This window comes from Nelumbo lutea, chromosome 3, assembly GCF_056320005.1.
Source record: "Nelumbo lutea isolate HS-2025 chromosome 3, American lotus-T2T, whole genome shotgun sequence".
Taxonomy (NCBI): Eukaryota; Viridiplantae; Streptophyta; class Magnoliopsida; order Proteales; family Nelumbonaceae; genus Nelumbo; species Nelumbo lutea.
The window spans coordinates 86816641-86839826 of NC_142686.1; the positions used below are offsets into that span (position 1 = coordinate 86816641).

Below are 23186 nucleotides of genomic sequence, written 5' to 3' on the forward strand. Positions count from 1 at the left end.
CAACGAGGTCCATGCCCCATATGGCAAAGGGCCATGTGCTACTGAGGGCCGAGAGAGTGGTGGCCGGCCAGTGGCATAAGTTGGCATGCCTCTGGCATGGATCACACTTTTGCACCAATCTAAATGTGTCCTTGTGGAGGGTAGGCCAGAAGTAGCCTTGCCTTAGGGCTTTTTGGGCTAGGGCTCTCCCGTCGAGGTGGTTACTGCAGACGCCTTCGTGAATTTCTTGTAGCACATAGTTTCCCTCCTCCGGATGAAGGCATCAAAGGTAAGGCAAGGTGAAGGATCTTCAGTACAGCTTCCCTTCCAATAGGGTATAGTGGGCTGCCTGTCGTCTGAGTCGTTTTGCCTCATTTCTGTCTTCGAGCAAACCGTCTAGTTGATAGGAAGTTGACGATGGGATCCATCCACGAAGGCTCGGCCTCTATGGGGAGTACTTGGACTTCTTTAATGGAAGGCCAAAGTAGCTTCTCGACATCTATGGCCCAGCCAGGGGTTCCATTCGAGGTGCATGCTAACTTGAAGAGGGCGTTGGCTCGTGCGTTCTCGACTCGCGGGACTAGTTGCAAGGAGAAGCATTGAAAGTGGTGGGCTAAATCTTGGACTTTGGCGAGGTACTTGGACATGCTTTGTTCTCTGGCCTCGTACTCACTGTTTACCTAATTCACCACCAGTTGAGAGTCGCTGAAGGCTTCAACGTGTGGGGAGTTGAGGTCCCTAGCAAGCTAGAGACCAGCGAGAAGGGCCCCGTACTCATCTTTGTTGTTCGATACTAGAAAGCCAAACCTTAGCACATACTCCAGGACAACATCATCTGGGGTGAGGAGGATGAGGCCTACTCCCTTTCTTTTAGCAGTGAAAGTATCGTCAACAAAAAGCTTCCATTGGGTTTGAGCCTTGTCGCCCACATGATTTCCCTCAACATTTTCTGGGGACTAGCGAAGGGCTTGGCTGAAGGTGAATTCTACTACAAAATCTACCAGAGCTTGTGCTTTGATTGTGGGCCTCGGTTGGTACTAGATGTCAAACTCAGATAGCTGGATGGCCCACTTCGTCAGGTGTCCCGAGGTCTTAGGTTTGGCAAAGATGAACTTGAGGGGCTGGTTCGTCAGGACCACTATAGTGTGGGCATGGAAATACGGCCAGAGTTTCCTTGTCGAAATCATGAGGGTGAAAACCAACATAGTCTCGGCATCGTAGAGGACCTTGCTGGCATAGTGCACTGGCTTCTGCACGCCATCTTCCCTGATGAAGACTGAATTAACCGCTTCATCCCCGGCTGAGAGGTACAAGTACAGGGTTTCCCCTTTGGCCGACCGAGTGAGGAGGAGAGGCAAAGTGAGGTACGCCTTGAGCTTGTCAAAGGTGTGTTTGCACTCCTTCGTCCATTGAAACTCTTTTATCTTCTTGATGGCACGAAAGAAGGGTAGGCAGCGGTCGGATGATTTGGACATGAAGCGATTGAGGGCTGCTATTCGACCAGTGAGATTTTGGGTCTCCTTCACCGTCCGCAGGGGTGCCATGTCTAGTATGGCCTGTATCTTCTCAGGATTACCCTCTGCCTCTCTGAGTGGTGGCGAAACCTAAGAACTTGCCTGATGTGACGTCGAAGGCACACTTGCTGGGGTTGAGTTTCATGTTATACTTCCGCAAGGTGTTGAAGGTCTTGGCTTTTAGGATCTTCACTACTGTGTCATCTACGTAGGCTTCGACGTTCCTCCCCATCTATTCTTTGAACACCTTGTTGACAAGGCATTGGTAAGTGGCCCCAGCATTCTTGAGGCTAAAGGGCATCACATGGTAGTAATATGTGCCATGTTCAGTAATGAATGAGGTCTTCTCTTCATCCTCTGCATGCATCTTTATCTGATTGTATTCGAAGAAGGCATCCATGAAGCTAAGTAGCTCGTACCTTGAAGTGGCATCAACGAGGTGGTCTATACTCAGCAAAGGAAAACTGTCCTTGGGGCAGGCTCAGTTGAGGTTTGTGAAATCAATACAGATCCACCATTTCCCATTATCTTTCTTTACTATAACCACATTTAACAACTAGTTAGGGTAGTGTACCTATCGGATGAAGCTGACGTTGAGTTACTTTTCAAATTCCTCCTCTATGGCCTTCCAATGCTCCGGTGCAAAGTTCCTCTTCTTTTGCCGAACTGGCCTAGAGCTCGGGTCCACGCTCAGCTAGTTCGGATAGGCTCTCGGGGGGAAGGTTGGACCTGACACAGACTGTCTTGTCAAGCTCATCCTCGTCTAGGGGGACCGAGACGAGGTCCACGACCGGTTGGGCTCGGCTCGCTGGCTCCTCCCTAAGGTCGAGCCCTTCTAGTGGCAAAGCTTCTTTATTCTTCCCCTTTAGCGTTACCACATAGCACTGACAGGCGGCGTGCTGGTCCCCACGAACAACTCCTACACCATGCTCGGTGGGGAACTTCAAGGTGAGGTGGTAGGAGGAGATGGCTACCTGGAGTACGTGAAGAGTTGGTCTCCCCATGATGGCGTTGTAGGGTGGGCCGATCTTCATGATCAGGAACTCTATCATCCTTGTCACCTGTTGGGGCTCCATCCCTACTGTGATTGATAGGGAGATCTTGCCCTTTGGTTTGATGATGCTATCAGAGAAGCCGACTAGTGGGGCATCTACTGGTTGGAGGTGCTCCAGAGCTATCTTCATTTTCTCAAAAGCTTTGTAGAAAAGGATGTCGGCTGAGGAGCCACTATCAACAAAGATCCTTTTGACTATGAAGTTTGCAATGATGGTCGAGACCACCAATGCGTTGTCCTGGGGGACTACTACCTCCTTCAGGTCCTCATCCGTGAAGGAGAGGGATTCTTGCTTCTTCTTGTTGGGGGCCAACCCTGGATGTTCAGCTACCTAGCGTAGGCTTTTCAAGTCGAGGCCGAGGCTTCACCTGAGGCCATGCCTCCCACTATGACGTCGATGATGCCTACTGCTTATGGGTGGTGGTGGTGGTGCTGCTGGGAGGACGAGGCACCGACCTTGCCTCCGACGTACTACTTGAGGTGGCCCCGACGAATGAGAGACTCTATCTCATTTTTGAGATCATAACAGTCATCAGTGTCGTGGCCGATACCTCGATGGAACTTGTAGTAGTTTTTGGGGTTCCCCTAGCGGGGGTTCTTCTTCAACTTTTCAAGCCGGTGGCTTTCTATTTTTATTGTCGTTGCCATGGCCATGGTCTCCGTTCTTCCTCTTCTTCTCGGGAGCTCTGTCTCGGTGCTCTGTGCCTCTCTTATGGGCGTCCGTAGCCGAAGCCTCTTCAACGGCAATGTATTTTTGGGCCCTTTCTAGGAACTCCAACTTCGTCTTTGGTTGTTTTTTGGCAACAAAGCATTTTAGGGCCGAGCTGGGGAGGAGTCCACTGATGGCAGCATGCATGGAGACTAGGGGGTCGAGGTCACGAATCTCAAGCTCTTCTTTTTTGAAGCAGTCGATGTATGACCGCAAACACTCTCCTCGCTTCTGCTTGATAGTCATCAGCGAGACAATACTTTTCTGGGGGCACCGACTGCTGATGAAGCGGGCGAGGAACATGCTGGAAAACTGCTCCCATGAGGTGATGGATCGAGGTGAGAGGCTAGAAAACCACCACCGAGAGGCTCCCTTGAAAGTCACCTGGAAAGTCCAGCACGTCAAGGCGTCGGAGTATTCGTACAGGATCATGAGTGCCCTGAAGCTCTCCAAGTGGTCATCAGGGTTTGTGTTCCCGTCATACATCTCCAAGGTGGGAGCCTTGAAGTTCGAGGGTAGAGACTCGACGACGATATTAGGGGAGAAGGCACTCATTCTCCCTAGTTAACAGCTTTTCCCGGCTGAGGTGTTAATGGCCTTCCTTAACCTATCGAAGCTCGGCTTTGACAGCTTCGAGCTCGGCTCGGAGTTCGGTGATCATAAGGCCGGACATGGCCTACGTGCCATCCCAGTCTTCATGAACATGGTGGTGCTCGGCACGGATTCTAGAGTGCTTGAAGTTGAGATCGCGTGCTTTGCGCTTAGCGCGACAGTCGTTTAGGACATCCTAGAGGTTTGAGACGTGAGGGGAAGAGGCTTGACGCCGGCCCTCAGCCCTAGAATGGGCGCTGGGGCGATCACAGCGTCTGCCTTCGTCCCTCGGATTGACCCTTCAGCGTCAGTGATGTTGCTCAGAGGTTTGGAGTTGTCCTCCTTTCGGCTAGAAGATCTGGTGGTTTGGGAGAGTGGGTTGGCTAGACAACTGCTACCAAACTCTAAGAGCTTGGTCCGCTGCGCGTGGCCGAGGCTGGGGACCGATTAGCTGGTGGACCCATGTCAACCCGACTATGTTGACTCCCTGGCGGGGCGGCCACCCTGGGGGTAGCCTCTTGCTTGGGGATAGTTTTGCTTGACTCACTGTGTCAAGTATTCCAGGTGGTCGAGCATGGCTTGGAATTGTTCATTGGTGACAAGATTTTGTGTATTTCTTGTTCTTCGTACCATGTTGGTTGGTTGGAGCTTGGGGACTTGTTCGCTTGTTAAAGTTCTTTTAGGGAAGGTCCTAGGGATGCTTTCCCACAGACGACACCAATTGTTGATGCTTGGGATGGTCGAGGACAACAAAGTAATTTTGGCCCTAGACTCTGAAGGCTTTGAGGGTTCAGAGAGCTTGTTGCCGAGGCCAAGGTATGCAGGCCGAAGCCGAGGCGGAGAGGGCTCCGAATACTGTAGAAGCCGAAGGCAGGTGGCCGAGGTGCTGCAAGGCAGAATACGTCAGAGGCCTCAGGTGATAACCTGAGGCAGAGTCTCCGACGGTCGAGTTAGTACAGGGTACGAAGAGGGGAATTACAATATAGCTTTTGAGATTAGTTCCAAATCCAAATGCCGATTGTATTTGACCCCCCTTACCTGGAGGGGGGGGCACCCCTATTTATACTTGAACTGCCTAGAGATAGGTGGAGATGAACGCCTGAGATGGGTGTCGTATGAGGGCAATCAGAGAGCTCTGTGGGGACGCGTGGGCACTCTGTGATTGGATTCATACGAGGGGAGCAAAGTAACTCTTGCTATAGCGGATCTCGTTCCTAGGTCTGGCGCTTGTGGGTTGGGTCTCTCAGCCTCGAATGGGCTGGGTTGAATCACCCCAAATCAATTATTATTATTATTATTATTATTATTATTATTATTATTATTATTATTATAACCGTGCAATGTACGGGTTGTAATAGACCCATTTTAACGTGTCATTGTGAATTAGTTTATGTAAAATGGATCCTATTGTAAATGGATGATATTAGACCCGTTTTGATCGTCTTCTTCACTTGGACGTTAAAATGGGTATTGTGTTGATCTAGGTCATATGAGACCTTCTTTTTTCACAGTTTTTAGTTTCTTTTAGTTGTTTTTTTATTTCTATTTTTCAAAACGTATGCATCTGTTAACAACAAAATTGAAGTTTGATCTCCGACCTGATGTTTGGAAGTGATGGAGCGCAATCCGGTCGGTTTTAGCTGTCAACGAATTCGCCTCTGAGCTGGAGCGTCAGGGAGCCTGAAACGGGAAAAATAAGAGAACTCCGGGGGGAACCCGATGTGATAACTTCGAAGCTTAAGTCAGTAATCTCTCAAAGGCAAAGTGTAGACCAGATGGCGCAAAGTTCACATACCTTGTTCGTTGGGGGTAGGGGGCTCTTATAATCACTTTGTGCACTCGCTCCGAGGCTCTTGTCAGGTCGGGTATGATTACCCTTACGTCTGTCAACTCGGTCGTCGTCCTTTCTGCTGGGACAGAACCATCACTGCCTAATCGTCTCTCTAACTAGAGATGGCGGTGTCAGGTGGTGGTGGCAGGTGGCCGTTTAGAGTGCGGCCGTCAAGCGTCAGATCCCAAGTCAGTCAGGTGCGGCGCCCTCGGGAACGGACTTCCTCAGTGTCAGGCATAGTACGGTTTATTTGGTTTTGGTGCCCTAAAGGTGATGTGGAGTGGTGAGCGAGGCGAAGTCTTCAGTTTGGAGGTATGTATAGGGCAGGTCAGTTCGGCGAGGGGTATCCCGGGCTGTTACACAAGGCAGGCCAGTTCGGCGAGGTGTATCCCGAGCTGTTACCAGGTAGGTCAGTTCGGCGAGGTATGTCCCGAACTGTTGCAAGGCAGGCCAGTGGATTCCGGTTAGGGGCCAAGGGTGAGTTCGGGCCCCTAGTAGGGAGTTCGGTATGCTGGTTTCTCCCCTTGGTGAAAATGCCTTAGGCTTGCTTTTGTGTCGAGCTGTTGCTTTTGCCACGTGCCGCATAACTGTGAGGTCGGGCCAAATCATCTTTCATCAATTTCCCCCCACTCCTCGCGCCAAGGGTCTTGCCCTGGTGCGGGGAGTTTTGTAAGGTGGTAAGTGGATTTGTCCCATCCTTTGAATCTAGACTGCGCGAGTTGCATTTGCCAGGGTTCTTCGGTTCCGAGAAGGCGGGAAATGTGCCTACTGCTCATAAATGTTGATGGTCGTGACAGCACGCATTTTAAATTTCAAAAATTCGCGCCGCTGGGACGTGACAGTGGGTCATTTAAATTTGAAGAAAGCGCGCCTCTGTAGTTCTAAAGGGACGTGCGCTGGCGGTTTTTGTCAGTTGCAGGGGACGTGCGGCGCGGTCAGTTTCAGAAAGACGTGTGCCGGCGCGACGTCAGTTTCAAAAGACGTGCGCTGACATTTCACTCTTTTCGGAAAGACGTGCGCCAATCACGTCTCGACCTCAGGGGATGTGCTATCAGCGCGAATATGGGCCGCCGGATCGTCTTTGATCTGCCCGATCGGTTCTTGGTTACTGTAGCTATAATTAGTGGGGGACCCCAGTCGATTTGTCACTTCTGCGGTTTGCCTATTGAGCTCACGTCCAACTTTTCAGCTCGCGTCCAAGTTTTTCAGCTCGCGTCCAAGTTTTTTTTTTAGCTCGCGTCTAGGCTGGTTACTTAGCCTCCAAGGTTTTTTGGCTTGTTCCCGTCTCCAGAGCCTTCAAAACTTTCTTCCGGTGAGTACCTTCCTAAATCCACCTATTTTCCTCGATGTCTAGCTTTGATAGCTCAGACGATTCTTCAAGTAGGACTGATGTAGGTTCTACAAACCGAGCCGTATCCCCCGACTGCCTTAGTGATCCCGAGGTGGAACTTGAGGATGACTATGAACCCGCAAGCCAAGCCACTTTGGGCAGTTTGGCGTCTACCTCTCGCCGAGGTCGGATGGTAGATAGGTTTGGTCCCTCAACCATGACGCCCGAGGGGCTCCAATCTATACTCATGTCTTACAATCTGCCTGGGGGGTATACATATTTCATTCCCTCGGGTAGTTTTTCTTGGGAACACGGTCCTGACGAGATCGTGATTTTTTGAGAGTAGCTCGCCGCGGGGCTGCGACTGCCTTTCCACCCCCTTTTAGTCGAAGTCATAAACCACTTTGGTGTTACCATTGGCCAGCTTCACCCGAACTCTATTCGGAACCTAGTGGGGACAGTCTCCCTTTTCTACGAGCAGAATTTCCCTTTAGACTTGGAGATATTCTCCTCCATCTTGATGCTTAAGAGACAAGGGGGTTCTCTTCCTGGGGGAAGACGGGCGTATTACCTTTCTCCTCATCCGGGCTTTAAGCTTATGCACGATCTTCCTAATAAGGTCCCGGCATGGAAGCGGGACTACTTCGACGTGCGAAGTGCGCAAGGATGGCCCTTTCAGACCGGGTGGGGTGAGGTTGCTCCTGATTCTGGTGTCACTCTCGACAAAGAGACGGTGAAGGGCCTCCGACAATAGGCACGACAAGGTTTAAAGTGTCATGAGTACTTGATGGAGGCCAAGCTTATTACGGCCGGCCTGAGTTCGGGTAGGTTTCTAGTTCTGTGATTTCTTGCTTGCTTTTTTCCTTCATTTTTTCTGATGTTGAACTCGTTTCTATAGTTGTGATGGATGCAGAGAGAACTCGTGGGGGGCGCCTGTTCCAGGGCATGAAGAGGAGGAAGCGGGTCGCCAAGCGAACTCGTACCGATCTGCCCCCGGATGAGGAGCCTCAAGTTCCAGGCCACACGTCGGAGGATCTGCCGAGGGAGCCCGAGGTGACTCCACCGATGTATGAAACTACCGGGGCGCCTTATGCTGAGACTACTCATACGGGTGCTCCTGCATACTCCAGTGCTCCTACTCACTCTGGGTCCGCTCATACGCGAGCTGGGCCCTCGGGCTCGAGAGTTCTAGGGGAGTTCAGGAGCGTGTTGATGCCGAACTATTTTCTTCAGAAGAGTAGGGAGGCTACTTTCCCCGAGGAGATCGCGGCGTGGACCGATCTTCCTTTGAATCAGGTCGCCTGCCGCGCCGTAACACACGCAATGGTGGTAAGTCAGATTTCGTCTGCCTTCACTTTCTATCGCTTTTGCTACTGTTGCTCACTTGTTTCTTTTGGTAGGTGAATTCTTCAATTCACGCCTTAGCGGCCCAAGTGGAGAGGAGCTCGCGACAAGCGCGAGCTGCTGAGGTTGCCGCCCATGTTGCTAAAGAGGCTTTCCGAGCCGCTGAGGCGGCCGCTTATGCTGCCGAAGAAGTTGCTTGCGTTGCCATGGCCAGGCAAGCGATGTCTCAGCGTGATGCCGAGGCCATGGGGGTAGTCGTCAAACACATGGCGGATTTGAAGTTGGACTTGCAACATCAAGTTGAATATCTTCAGGAGGACATCAAGGAGAAGACGCAGATTTTTTCCCAAGCTATATTGGGAAGGTTGTTGAAGACTATATTGCCTCTCCGCGTTTTGACGATCTGATGGTGGATTCTTACAGAAGGGGGTTCAAGTTGAGCCGGTGGATGATCCGGAACACGTACCCCGACCTCGATGTTAGTGCCATATCCACTTCGCGTATAACTCAGGAGATGGCCAATGCTGTCGATGGCGAGCCGGACTCTGAAGGAGAGGCAGGGCCTTCGGGTGTTGTTGAAGTGCCTTCTGATGGCGAAGAAGTAGCTCCGGGCATGTAAAGATAATATTTTTTTTTTGAAGTGCCTTCTGATGGCCAATGTACTCTTGTTTCTTGCAACGGAATAGATAAATCCTTTTGCCAGTGTTCCTTTTTCCCGTAATGATTCTTTGTCGAACTGATAATATGCCACTTATCCGGGTTATTGTACTTCTGTGACCTGTTTTGCCGCGAAGGCTTTTGCAGCGAACTGATTTTTTGCCGAGCTGATAATATGCCCAACTTTTCTTTGCTTGTTTATGCCGAGGTTCCTCTTGGCTCCACATCGTGGACATAGGACCTTATAGCGATTTCGTCCACTTCGCTTGGCGGTTTATAGGTAGTACCGCCTTAAGTTCACGATGTTCCACGCTTGAGGTACTAGTTTGCCTTCCAAGGTTTCGAGCTTGTATGCCCCCCCGAGCGCTCTCTCTACTTTATAGGGCACTTCCTAGTTTGGTCCAAGTTTGCCTACACCGGGTTCGGGCACCATAATCTTACGAAGGACCAGGTCGCCGACTCGGAAGGTTCGTCGCTTTACTCTGGCATTGTAGTAGCGAGCTACCTGCTGCTGGTAGGCCACTGTCGGGATGTGCGCGAGGTCCCTTACCTCGTCCAGTAGGTCAAGGTTGGTACGTAACTCATCTCCATTTGTCTGATCGCTGTATATTTCTAGTCGCAATGTTGGTACTTCGATTTCCGTCGGGATAACTACTTCAGTGCCGTAGGTGAGGTTGAAGGGGGTTTCTCCCGTGGCGGTTTTTTCTGTAGTTCGGTGAGCCCACAAGACACTTGGTAGCTCTTCGGCCCACAGTCCCTTAGCACGATCCAGACGTGCTTTCAGCCCACGCAGGATGGCTCTATTCATTGCTTCCGTCTGACCATTTGCCTGCGGGTGTGTGACTGATGTGAAGTTTTGCCGAATCCCCATGTTCTGGCACCACTCTTGGAACTTGATATCCTCGAACTACTTGCCATTGTCGGAAATTAGTATCCGAGGTAACCCGAAATGACATATTATGTTCTTCCAAAAGAAGTTCTGTATGTTTAGAGCTGTAACAGTTGCTAAACATTTGGCTTCTATCCACTTCATGAAGTAATCTACTGCAACAACTAGGAATTTTCTTCCACCTATTGTTGGCGGGAATGGCCCTAGGAGGTCGATGCCCCATTGTGCAAAGAGCCACGGGCTGGCGAGGTATTTGAGGTCGGAAGCAGGCTGATGGTGGATATTGGCGTGTTTCTGACACTTGTCGCATTTTCTGACAAGCTCAACAGCTTCTGCCTTCACCGTTGGCCAGTAGTATCCTTGTCGAAGTGCTTTTTGGGCGAGTGCTCTGCCCCCCAAGTGTCCGCTGCACAGGTCTTCATGAGTGTCGCGGTGTACGAACTCGGCTTCGGCAGGTCGCTGGCAACGCAAGTAGGGGAGCGTGTAGGACTGTCGGTATAACCGTTCGTCTATTATGACGTATTTGGCTGCCTAGCGCTGCACCCTCTTGGCCGCATTGCGTTCTACAGGGAGGGTTCCGTCTATCAAGAAGCTCGCGAGTGGGTCGATCCAGCTCGGCTCTACTTCGAGGACTGGAGCGGCCTCCTCTACCCCCCCCGAGAATACTAGGACGAGGTAAATCCTCTATGTACACGGTTCTCATGTTGTTGTGACTTGTGCTGGCTAACCGGGACAGAGCGTCGGCCTCAGTGTTCTCTGACCTCGGGATTTTCCTGATGAAGTGTGATTGGAAGTTGAGCAGGGCCTCTTTTACTTTCGCCAAATATGCGATCATGGAGAGCTCGCGTGCTTCATACTCACCCATAACTTGGTTAACCATGAGCAGGGAAATGCTGCAGATGACCAAGTGCTTTGCCTTTACCTTTCGCGCTAGGTTCAGCCCAGCTATCAGTGCTTCGTACTCTGCCTCGTTGTTGGATGTCGCAAACTCAAAGCGTAGTGCGTATTCTAATTTTGTGTCGCCCGGGCCGCATAAGACTATTCCAGCCCCGCTACCTTGCTGGTTCGAGGAACCATCCACGTGAAGGATCCAGGGCTCCTCATCCCAGTTCACGTTTCGCCTGACCAGGAGAGATGTCACACTGGCTGCTACTTCACGGGGTTTATACTCTATTGGCTCGGGAGCACCGGGTTCGCCCGAACTGGGGACCTCGGGCTCGACCTGTAGGGCTTTGTGGCTGAAAGTGCACTCGGCGATAAAATCTGCCAAAGCTTGGGCCTTAATTGCAGTCCAAGGTTTGTACTGGAGATCGTACTCGCTGAGTTCGATGGCCCATTTCGTCAGCCTATCGGAGACCTTGGGCTTCAGCAAAACTTGTCTTAGGGGTTTGTCGGTTAAGACAACGATGGTGTGAGCTTGGAAGTATGGGCGGAGTTTCCGAGCTAATATCACCAGTGCGTAGGCAATTTTTTCTATCTGCAGGTACCTTGTTTCTACTCCCTGCAAAATTTTACTAACATAATAGACGGGCCGCTGGACCCAATCTACTTGTTTTACTAATACCGAACTGACCACTTCGTCGCTCGCCGAGAGGTACAGTTCTAAGACCTCACCCTCCTCGGGTCTGGCTAAGGTTGGTACGGTGGCGAGGTAAGTCTTTAGCTCGTCTAACGCAAGCTGGCAATCTTGGGTCCATTCGAACCCTTTGCCTTTGATTGCCTTGAAGAAAGGCAGGCAGCGGTCTGCCGACTTGGACATGAAGCGGCTCAGAGCGGCTATGCGGTCGTTTAGCCTTTGAACTTCTTTTACTTTCCGAGGTGGTCTCATATCAAGGATGGCCTTTATTTTGTCCGGGTTGGCCTCAATGCCGCGCTGGTTGACAATGTACCCTAGGAACTTACCCGAGGTGACACCGAAGACACACTTGTTTGGGTTTAGTCTCATGTTATACTGACGCAGAATTTGGAAGACAGAATCCAAGTCTTTTATTAATTCTCACAAAAACTGTGTTTTGACGACCATGTCGTCTACATAACATTCGATTTTTGTGCCAATTAAAGGCCAAAAAAGTTTATTTACAAGTCTTTGAAAGGTCGCACCAGCATTCTTTAGCCCGAAGGGCATGACCTTGTAACAGAACAAGCCGAACTCGGTAATGAAGCTGGTTTTTTCTTGGTCAGACTGGTCCATCTTAATCTGGTTGTAGCCTGAGTAGGCGTCCAGGAAGCTTAGCAGCTCGTGTCCCGAGGTCGCGTCCACCAGGCAGTCAATTCGAGGCAGGGGGAAGCTGTCTTTTGGGCAAGCTCGGTTCAGATCGGTGTAGTTGACGCACATGCGCCACTTGCCGTTGGCTTTTTTCACCAGCACTGGGTTGGCTACCCAGCTCGGGTAATGAACTTCCCTTAATGAAGTCCACTGCGAGGAGCTTTTCGACTTCTTCGTCGACCACCCTCCAGCACTCCGGGGCTAAGTTGCGTTTCTTCTGTCTAATGGGTCTGACTACAGGGTCAGTGTTAAGCTTGTGAGTTATAAGGCCGGGGTCAATACCGGGCATATTTGCCGCGGACCATGCAAAAATGTCTAAATTTTGGAGTAAGAAACTCACCAGTTCAGTTTGCAAAGGCTCGTTGATGGAGGCACCGATCTGTAGTGTTCGCGCTCGATCTATAGCCGAGGTCGGGACTGCGACTGTTTCCTCAGTGGGCGAAGCTCGTTCCTCGCCCTGCTCCGCAGGTCGCTCTAGTTCGAGATCGTTGGCTGCTTTGGTTTTTCCCTTCAGGGCGGCAACATAGCATTTACGAGACTCAAGTTGGTCGCCCCGCGCTACCCCCACACCGAAGTCTGTGGGGAACTTCATTGCTAGATAATAGGTGGAGACCACTGCACGCAGAATATGCGTAATTGGTCCCCCTATTATGGCGTTGTATGGGGAGGGGGTGGCGACCACCAGGAAATCATGGTTGAGTCTTACCACGCTGAAGCCTACCAGAGGAATGTGAGCGGGTTTCAAATCGCTTTTTTGCAACTGCAACTGGTCGAACGCCGATTTGAATAGTATGTCCGTCGAACTGCCTGAGTCTACCAGTACGCGCCAGACTTCGAAGTCACTGATCCTTAGCTTTATGACGAGCGCGTCGTCGTGGGGGTAATGAACACCTCGCGCGTCGTCTTCTGTAAAAAAGATCGGTTCTTCCTTCTTCGGCCTCTTGGGAGGGTTCTGCTCCTCTCGGGCTGCTTCGCGAACTGACGTCCTTGATGCCACCGAAGTGCATCCTGCCACCACCGAACTGCCCACTATCACGTGGATTGTTCCCTGGACTGGCCTTTCTTCTAGGGGAGGTCGCTGCAAGGTTTCGGCCGGTCTATTGCTCGGCTCGGGGACATCCTTCTCGTGTTCCCCTTGCTGACCTGCTTTATTACTATTGTCATAATGTACAAAATTTCTTAGGTACCCGCGACGGATGAGTCCTTCTATCTCGTTGCAGAGATTATTAAATTGCTCAGTGCTATGACCATGATCTTTATGAAAACTACAATATAAATTTTTGTTCCTCTCGTTGGGGTTGCTCTTCAGGTGAGGTGGCCACTTTCGTTTCTCTGGTCGATCTCTTCCTCTGTTCTCATAAACTTGTCCGCGAGCTTGAGGAAGTCGGCCATGGTGGCTGGCTGGCTGGCTACCATGTGCCATTTGAACTCTTTGTGAGTCACTCCTCTTTTGGCCACGGTGAGCTGTACCGCGGGGTCTAACCGAGGGATCTGCAAACATGCTTCATTGAACCGTTTGATGTAGCTCCGGATGGGTTCTCCCTCTCTTTGGATCACCCCGAATATACTTTCCTCGGTTTTTGGACACCTTTTGCTGGTAACAAAGTACACAGTGAAGGTCTGCACGAACTGGGGCCAGCTTTTTATTGACCCGGAAGCTAGGTTCCGGTACCAGGTGGGGACCACCCCTCTGAAGGTGGTGGTGAAGGCCATGCACATGCATGACTCGCTTGCCCTAGCGAGGTGCATTTGCGACTGAAACGCGTCGACGTGGTCGTTGGGGTCAAAGGACCCATCATACTTGTCCAGAGAAAGGGAGTTTGAAATCTCTAGGCAAGGGGACTGCTAAAAGTTTTGCTGAAAGGGGGGAAGGAACTGAGAGAATGGGGATGGTTTTTACCTCGCCCGAGCTTGTTTCTTCCTTGCCTCTGAGCTTGGGTAGCACGCGAGTAGCAGTTCGGGACTTCGCCGGTGCCTTCTTTGATTGGGCCTGGTGCTGGCACTGCTTGCCTCTGTGTTGCTGAGCTCGATGGGCTCGGATTGCTGGCATGCTGCTAAGGCACTGAAGCGGTTCTCCATGAGTGGGAACTCGGGCTTGGAGCGCCGAGGTGACTTTGTTGGCGAGGTTCTTGACCCACCCGTGGGCTGCGAGGCGGAGGTGATCTTTCTTTGCTTCTGGCCCGGGGATGAGGCCTGACTGTTAGGGGGGTTCTACGGTCGGGAAGCCTCTCTTTGGTGAGGTCGTCCACCTTGGGGGGAGGCCTTGACCGGCTTTGAAACAGGGTGCCGGGGGGGGAGTGGCTGGTTCAAGGGTAGCTGAGGGAATTGTTGTTGATAATGGTGTTGGGAGAGGTGGTGCAACACCTGGTGTTGCTGGAGTTGGTGCTGCTGGAATTGCTGCATTTGGGCCTGCATTGCCCGCATGCATTGCATCAGATCATCTATCTGGTTTTGGTGGGCTGCCAGTGGGACAGCAGTTGGTTCCGCGAAGTTCGTTTCGATGGGGAGTGGGAGAGGGATGTTCAGCGAGGGAGTGTTCAGAGGTGCCACCGCATGTGGCACATTCAAACTTGGGATCCCATCCATTGAAAGGGGGATGGTGAACTGCCCAATGCACACTGCCAGAGTATGAAGTTGCTCTCCGGTAGTGGCTGTTTTGGTTCCACGTCTGGCACTGCTGGAGGAGGCCATTTCGGTGTTGGAGTGGGTGTTGGAGTTTTTGAAAGAAGGGTAGGTAAAAGAGATTTAGAGGGAGGCTTTTAGAAGCGTTCCCATAGACGGCGCCAATTGATGGAGCGCAATCTGGTCGGTCTTAGCTGTCAACAACTCGCCTCTGAGCTGGAGCGTCGGGGAGCCTGAAATGGGAAAAATGAGAGAACTCTGGGGGGAACCCGGTGTGATAACTCCGAAGCTCAAGTCAGTAATCTCTCAAAGGCAAAGTGTAGACCAGATGGCGCAAAGTTCACATACCTTGTTCGTTGGGGGTAGGGGGCTCTTATAATCACTTCGCGCACTCGCTCTGAGGCTCTTGTCAGGTCGGGTATGATTACCCTTATGTCTGTCAATTCGGCCGTCGTCCTTTCTACTGGGACAGAACCGTCACTACCTAATCGTCTCTCTAACTGGAGATGGTGGTGTCAGGTGGTGGTGGCAGGCGGCCGTTTAGAGTGCGGCCGTCAAGCGTCAGATCCCAAGTCAGTTAGGTGCGGCGCCCTTAGGAACAGACTTCCTCAGTGTCAGGCATAGTACGATTTGTTTGGTTTTGGTGCCCTGAAGGTGATGTGGAGTGGTGAGCGAGGCAAAGTCTTGAGTTCGGAGGTATGTATAGGGCAGGTCAGTTCGGCGAGGGGTATCCCGGGCTGTTACACAAGGCAGGCTAGTTCGGCGAGGTGTATCCCGAGCTGTTACCAGGTAGGTCAGTTCAGCGAGGTATGTCCCGAACTGTTGCAAGGCAGGCCAGTACAGTGGATTCCAGTTTGGGGCCAAGGGTGAGTTCGGGCCCCTTGGTGAAAACGCCTTAGACTTGCTTTTCTCCCCTTGGTGAAAACGCCTTAGACTTGCTTTTGTGTCGAGCTGTTGCTTTTGCCACGTGTCGCATAACTGTAAGGTCGGGACAAACCATCCTTCATCAGGAAGCATTTGCAATCTTGCATGAAAATCTGAACCATTGAAAGTCTAAAACGTTTACAAGATAACCTAAAAGTTTTCATTCATAGTTGAGAACTTTAAAACCTTTGAAACTTGGTGGATTTGATTCTGCTTAACCAAAATTATACCTTTTAAGGCTTAAAAAACTTGCAACTTCTGAAGTGTTTGAAACCTATTGAACCAAGTGAGTAGAAGTCATATTACATTTGATTAATTTGGGACCCATGCGATGCACGAATTTTATTAAATGAAATTGAAGTAGAAGTCTTCTCACATTCTCATTTGGGTAGAGCTACTCCCTATCTATCCAAACATTATTTTTAGGTAACTTCTTTGTCTATGATTAATTTAAAATATTTTTAATTTTAGAACTTAAGTTGTATGTAATTATTATAAATGACATTTAAATGGATTTTAGATCAAGAATAATTAATGTTTCTACGAAAATATAATAATTAATTTTAAATTACTAAATTTTAACATTTAATTAAGTTTTATATAATTACTAATATTAGTATGAATATTAACACTTAACTTACTGTGATCATATGTTAATATTTAATTTTAGTATTATTTTATAATAATTAATTGTAATTTTAATTTGTGTAAATTATAGATGAAATGTTAACTAATATGTAGTTATATTAATATAAATTATTTATATTAATTAGTTATATAAATATAAATATTTCCCCTTACCCTCGATCTCTCTTCTTCCCCTTACCCTTTCTCTCCTCCCCTTTCTTCTTTCCGATTTCCTCTATTTTCCCTTCCTTGCAAATTATAAATATTTCTTTCACACTCTCACTTTCTGAACATTCCAATAACAACTCTCAACTAAGAATTAAAGAAGACGGTTTTGAAATCGAGAAGCAAAACAGCGTCTTGAATTGTTTATGCAGGTTTTATTTCTGGTGGACCACAATTTATCAGAGAACATGGTTGAAAACAGGTTCAGGCCGGATCTCGAGCAAACGGGGTAGAGGCTTAACAATTTACGGTTTACAGAACCAACAACCCAGCATATCGAATTACTTAAACCCCACCTGAATTGGGAGCAATGACTCCTCAGTGCACGTCATTGATTGGGACACAATAAGCAGGTTGGTCTGAAAGCAAGCAAACCAAATCAGATACGCAGTTTGCAGATGAAATCCAGTGGACCAACCTGTATTAATTGCTTTTGTGACTTATCTTTTTTAGCAGGAAGGCGGATAATTTTTTCTTTGTCCTTTTCTTTTGGTGGGATGGTGAAATGGATTAAACAGAACCCATCAAACAAGTTCCCAGTTGAGCATGCGTTAATTTAGCTGGGCATCTTCTGTGCTAGCTGAGCATGTGTGCTGCTAGAGGCCTCTTTCCTGCTTTTGCTTCTGGAGCTGTTGATAAGAGGTTGAACTGTAATTTTGGAACTGGGTTTTCTGGGTTGGGCACTGATTCAGGCGGGATTGGCATCGGACCCAACTCAAGCTGCTTCCGGTGTCGATGTTCACCCAGAAATCTTGTTTTGGTGTGCCCAGTCCGATTTGGATAATATAGTTGGATGTTCCAAGAAGGTGGCCTGACTTGACTGGAACTTTGGTCTTGGAGTCTCCCAGACCAAGAGGGGATTGTTTGTTGATAGTCGATTGGATAGACCGAACTCGGAGTTCTTCTTGGAGAAGGATTTCATGGAAACGGAGACTTTGCCTAGTGGTGAGTAGGGTTCAGTTATGTCCACTAGTTGCAGCTTTTTGTAATGATCCGAACATGCATGCAGAAACCATGGAAATCTCACTATATTATTAGTTTACCCTCTCTCTCTCTCTCCATCTATAAGGAACGGAAAGAAGAAAGGAGTGGAGAAAAAGGGAAAGGGAAAGGGAAAGAAGAAAGGAGAGGAGAAAAAGGAAAAGGGAAAGAAGAGAGAGAGGCAGGACTTCAACAGCAGTCCGCTGCCGCTGCATACCTATTTGTTTTACGGTCATAATATAGGGGGATTTTTGTCACAAAATAAAATATAGGAGGGTCCCATATTACAGCGGGGGTCTTTATAATTTACCCTTTACACTATATCGGGCCTGGGCTTCAAGCCGGGCCTTTTCAAATTTTGGCAAAAGCCAATTCCGAGTCCGACCCATTAACTGGTCAAAGAACCCAACAAAAAGAGTTGGTTTTGGGTTGTCTTCGGTCATTCTGATGTCAGGATTAGGGTTAGAACCATAGACCAGAAAAGGTTGATCGAGCAGAGCTCGCCACCACCTCTCATCTCTCTCTCTCTCTTTCTTTCCCCCACCTCCCAATCTTCTTCACCCATCGCGCTCATTTCCCAACCGAACAGAACAGAGCAGGGAAGCAGACCTCTGGTTCATCAAACCATCGCAAGAACCAGTTCACATCGAACGAAGCAACCGCAAGCCTCCTTTTGAGGCTCCAGGACGGTAGCTTGGTTAGAGCAATACCGATAGCAGTTCGTCTCTCATTTCTTGTATTTTGTTTTTCCGAACTGCTAATTACTACTATGTCTCAACTTATACCTTGCAAACTTCAATTATATATCCACGTTCTAGGGTTTTACGCCTCTCCTGCTTGTTTTTACCTTTTACTATTTTCATTCGAATCAATTAAAATGGGGACATGGAATTGTTTTGCCATTAATTGAATTATTTCAGATTGTGTATTCTTGTGAAGGAAGGAAATGGAGAAGGCATACAAAGAGAAGGAACCAGAAGATTCACTTTTGTCATCTGCGAGTATTTATGAGATACCTGGAGAACCTGCTGTTGTTATCAATGGGGTACCAAATGTAACTCAGAGCGAAAACACTGTCCCCAATTCTGATAGTTCACATGATGTAGAACCAAAACGAGACATTGGTTTCGGTGAATGGTTGGAAGGTAGGGAAGTTCGAAAGCTGTTTGGTGAGCAGTTCTATTATGGGTCAGTGACGAGGTTTGACAGGGAAACGGGTTGGTACAGGGTGGTATACATTGATGGTGATTTTGAAGATCTTGAGTGGCATGAATTAAAGGAAGTAATTCAGCCTCTTGACATTACAGTCCCATTGAAAACACTGGCTTTTAGGATTGCCAAGAAATCTGAGAAATCCATATGTAAGTCTGAAAACAATGCAATTGGATTTGGATCAACAACGCGCAGGGTCAAGAATGTTGTTGGATGGGAAGGGAAACCAATGCAGGGGCCTCAAATCAATGAGCTTCAGTAATAGTAACCGACTTCAGAAAAAGGATGCATAGAAGATATATGAAAATATGCTACAATGGGCCTATAAATTCAAAGAGTTCTGGGGAAATACATGCAATACTGCTAACAAATCAGTAATGTGTTTTGTGATTACTTTTCTTTCTTTTTTTTTCCCCTTTCTTTCTAAGCAGTGAATATCTCTTTTTGATCATGTGAATAGGGAAAAGAACAAAGATGCTCATATTCTTGCTCATTTTGCATGTAAAAGCCAGATAGTAGCCAGTTACAATGATCTATCCCTTACCAAGTTCTATCTATAATATCTGAAGTTGCTTCTTCTTTGTCCAAAAAAATGATAAATTGCTAAAACCTCCTTAAGTTTTTCACTATTGCTGACACCTCCCCTGAAGTTTGGTATTTGCAATGAGTTCTCCTAAACTTTTTGACACACTTGCAAAGTTGTAAGTAGACCCCCTTTATTAAAATCCTTTAACAAGAAGCACAGAAATGTTCAAAATACCCTTGTAGTTACTATTGACCAAAATGTTTATTTTTCAAAATTTCCATTCATATCAATTGCTACCTCAAGTGCTTTCAATCTCTTTTCTGAATTTGATTTATTTTTCAAAATTTCCCTTATCAATTTTTCAAAGGTAAAATTGCAACTTTAAATTCTCTATTTCTTGTTGTTGTGGTCATGAAACTGATAACGATTTCTTTTTAGAGAAGTTGAGCATCACTTTGTTACCTTGGATTCTCTTGGTTGCCTGGTCGCAAGCCATAGTAGCCTCTTCGGTGGTGTTTTAATTGTCGAGCCACGACCTTTGTCAGATGCCTCTATAAATGTTCTTTCAAGCTTTGAGCTCTGCCTTCCTTCTTTTTGCTCTTCCCTTGTAGTGTTAACACTTTCCCTCCTTTACGTAGGGTAGATAAGTGTGTGTGTGTCAGAGAGAGAGCTATTGAAGAGGAAACTTTAAGTGGGGCCTATATATAATTTCAAGTGTGAAGGAAATTTCAAGTGGGACTCACTAATTATTTTTCAATTAAAAGAGGAAATTTTAAGTGGGATCCACATGTAATTTTAAGGGGAATTCACTTATTATTTTTTTCTTAAAGGAGGAAATTTTAAGTGGAACTCACTTATATATTATTTTCAAAATTTATTAATTTATACATTAAACATTTTTTATTTTATTCAGTGGGATTCACTTGTAGTATTTTAGTTTTTGAGTTGAACAATGTCATGTTAGCATTTCTTAATATTTTATTCATTATAACATCGTGTGTTTTTGGCTAATGTTGGCCTCTTCAACTTAATTTGAGGTCTAAAATGGTTCTTTAAATTCTTTAGTGGCAAAATTGGCCTTTTTGCAAAGTTCAAAGATTATTAAAGCCAAAATCCATTTTTTGTTTCATGGAGCTATACAATGGGATAGGCCATCCCCCTCTCACACAAAGCACACCCCACACATGCCCCACAACACGATCCATCTGTGCATTGGGAACATCAATTTTACTTGAATCTTGTTTGATAGGCTGATAGGGTACAGACATTTTGTACTTTTTTTAATCTTGGGTTAAGTGAAACTCAATTTTGGAGGAAACATTATTTTGATGTTTCATTTGTTGCCTTTACGCTTAGCCTATGTGGCACTGTATAATAAACTAGAATAAACATTTGTGGTATAAACTAGAATAAACAATTGTGGTCTGTGCCCACAATGTTTTTCTTGATTTTGGATACAGAAGAACAATGGGTACAGAACACCATGATATCAAACATGGCCTAAAGTTTAATTAATTGATTTTTAAACTTGATTTACAGTTTGGATGAATCCGGCTTTGGTCAATGCAAACCTGTATTCATACCGTTTGAACAATCTCTTGCAACCTTGCAATAGGAATATCTTTCCATGAAATAAAGCACACGAGTATGGAGATATTCCCAAGGTTGTAAAGGTATTTATAAAAAAAAATGCAAGGTTATAAAGGTTGTTAAAACGAGCATTGCACTAACTGAAGTCGATTCGAGTTTGGATACATACATGGTATATGTGTGTAATATAGAATCATATTTTGTTGTTTGGTTGAATTCACACAATGTCTTAACCAAACAACAGAACACCCCATAAGTGTTACCAAACATGGCCTAAGTGTCATGGCACCCCTATAATTTTAACTTTTTTTTTTTTTTTTTCTGAATAGACCTGAAAGCAGTTTCGTTCATCATCAACATCAACAACGTTTAGATGGATCAATGCATTTAGTGCATTAGCTAATAAATGGGCCACACAGTTGGCGTCCCTATACATAAACACATACTAAATCTCAGAATTTGAGAAACGAAGAAATGAGTGCCGTTTGGACTAGGCTTAAGTAATCACTCTAGCATCTCCTTCCCAATATGATATTTTGTGACTTTAAGTTTTTCCCAAACTTGATTCTTAGAAAAGCATATGCTTCAGTTTCAATGAGCAAATAGAGATGAATTGACTTGTTTAGCAGTGTGGTTCATTTGATAATATTGTGGTTTAGTTCATTCTGATCCATGTCATGGTAAAAGAAAAAGTGTTTGTTTGAGACTTAGGTCATATTTGGGAGTGCTTAAATAAGTGTTTATTCGAAATAAGTGTTTATTTGGATGGAGATCATACAATTAAGCACTTATTGTTGCTTGGAAAATAAGCCCGAAATAAGTGTTTATTTTAAGAGCAAGGGTTTATTTTTTAAGCCCAAATTTCCAGCTTGCTTTAAGTGCTCATACAATAAGTACTTATTCATATTTTTTCTCCAAAATTGTCCTTGATAAATTTTTAGAATACCAATTATACCCTTTCAATATTATTACTTTTAGTTACAATATTGTTACTTTTACGAAAACACTTTTACAAAAGCACTTTTATAAAATCACTTTTATAAATGTACTTTTACAAAAGCACTTTTATAAATGTACTTTTACAAAAGCACTTTTATAAAAATACTTTTATAAAAGTGTTTCTAATAAAGTATTTTTATAAAAGCACTTTTATAAATGTAATTTTACGAAAGCACTTTTATAAAAGTACTTTTACAAGTGTTTTTATGAAAGTACTTTTATAAAAGCACTTACGAAAGTACTTTTATAAAAGCACTTTTACAGTACTTCTACAAAAACACTTTATAGAAGTACATTTATGAAAATACTTTTATGAATACTTTTACAAAAGCACTTCTATCAAAGTACTTTTATTTATTCACTTTGGATTGGATATTTTGAAATTTTGAAAGAAAATGAAGGACAAGAGTCACAAGTGCTTATTGGAGAAAAAGACCACCAAACACCCAATATAAAATCACTTGAAAAAACTGGGTGCCAAATGCAAATAAGTACTTATTCAAAGAATCACTTGTTTTTAAGCACTTATTTTTAACATAAGCACTCCCAAACATGGCCTTAGCTCATTTCAATCCGGTTTACATTACAAGGTGGAATGAATCGGGCCATCTAGAAATTTATTTTCTATGTTTAAATGTCATGGACCAATTCATGCTACACTAGTTCAAAATTTTCACATAAAGTCTTGTAATAAATTCTCAAGTTATTTTATAGAAAATTTTGTTTAATAAAAGCCATCAACACACCACATTGCCCACACAGTAGTGCATAATGTCTTCAAAGAGTGGTGGGATTTCAACCACTCCATAGTGGGGCCTAACAGATTGAAATGTGGCGCTCCACGTTTTATTGAAGCACAACATTGAACAGCCCCTTAATCTTCTTAATGTAGAAAGATTTTATAAATTAATGGAAAAAATAATCTATCAAATCCACATTAAAATCAAAAGATGATTTTAATCTCAAGAAATTACATGTATAAATATTGATAATAGAATAATTATTTTAATACTTAAAATTTATAAATTTGCACGTGATATGTATATTAAAATATATTTATTATTTACAAAATTATAAAATATTTACAAATTGTTCAAGAATATAATATTAAATTGAGTCTATCAAATCTACTAACTACATTTATATCAAAAAATGTTTTTTTTTTTTTATTTCAAAAAAATTATAGAAATAAAAATGATAATAATGGAATATTTATTTTAGTAATTAAAATTATGAATTTGTATATGATATGTATCATAGAAATTTTAACAAAATTAATATATTTTAATTTAATATTATATATTTTTATAAATTAT

General features: G+C 45.8%; 1 protein-coding gene and 1 long non-coding RNA gene across 2 annotated transcripts; one reads left to right on the forward strand and one right to left on the reverse strand.

Annotated features, from left to right (window-relative positions):
- Positions 1 to 3157: 3157 nt before the first annotated feature.
- On the reverse strand, positions 3158 to 3811 carry LOC148866206 (uncharacterized). The gene has a single exon (XM_088976419.1). The coding sequence runs from the start codon at positions 3809 to 3811 to the stop codon at positions 3158 to 3160; it is 654 nt and encodes a 217-aa protein (XP_088832545.1).
- A 14152-nt stretch (positions 3812 to 17963) lies between these two features.
- Positions 17964 to 19248, forward strand: LOC148866207 (uncharacterized). The gene is made up of 2 exons (XR_016109145.1): positions 17964 to 18261; positions 18483 to 19248. It is a non-coding gene; the product is annotated as an uncharacterized LOC148866207 (long non-coding RNA).
- Positions 19249 to 23186: the final 3938 nt, after the last annotated feature.

Coding starts and splice junctions, on each gene's coding strand:
- LOC148866206 (XM_088976419.1), bottom strand. CDS start 3,811: ATGAGTGCCTTCTCCCCTAATATCGTCGTCGAGTCTCTACCCTCGAAC.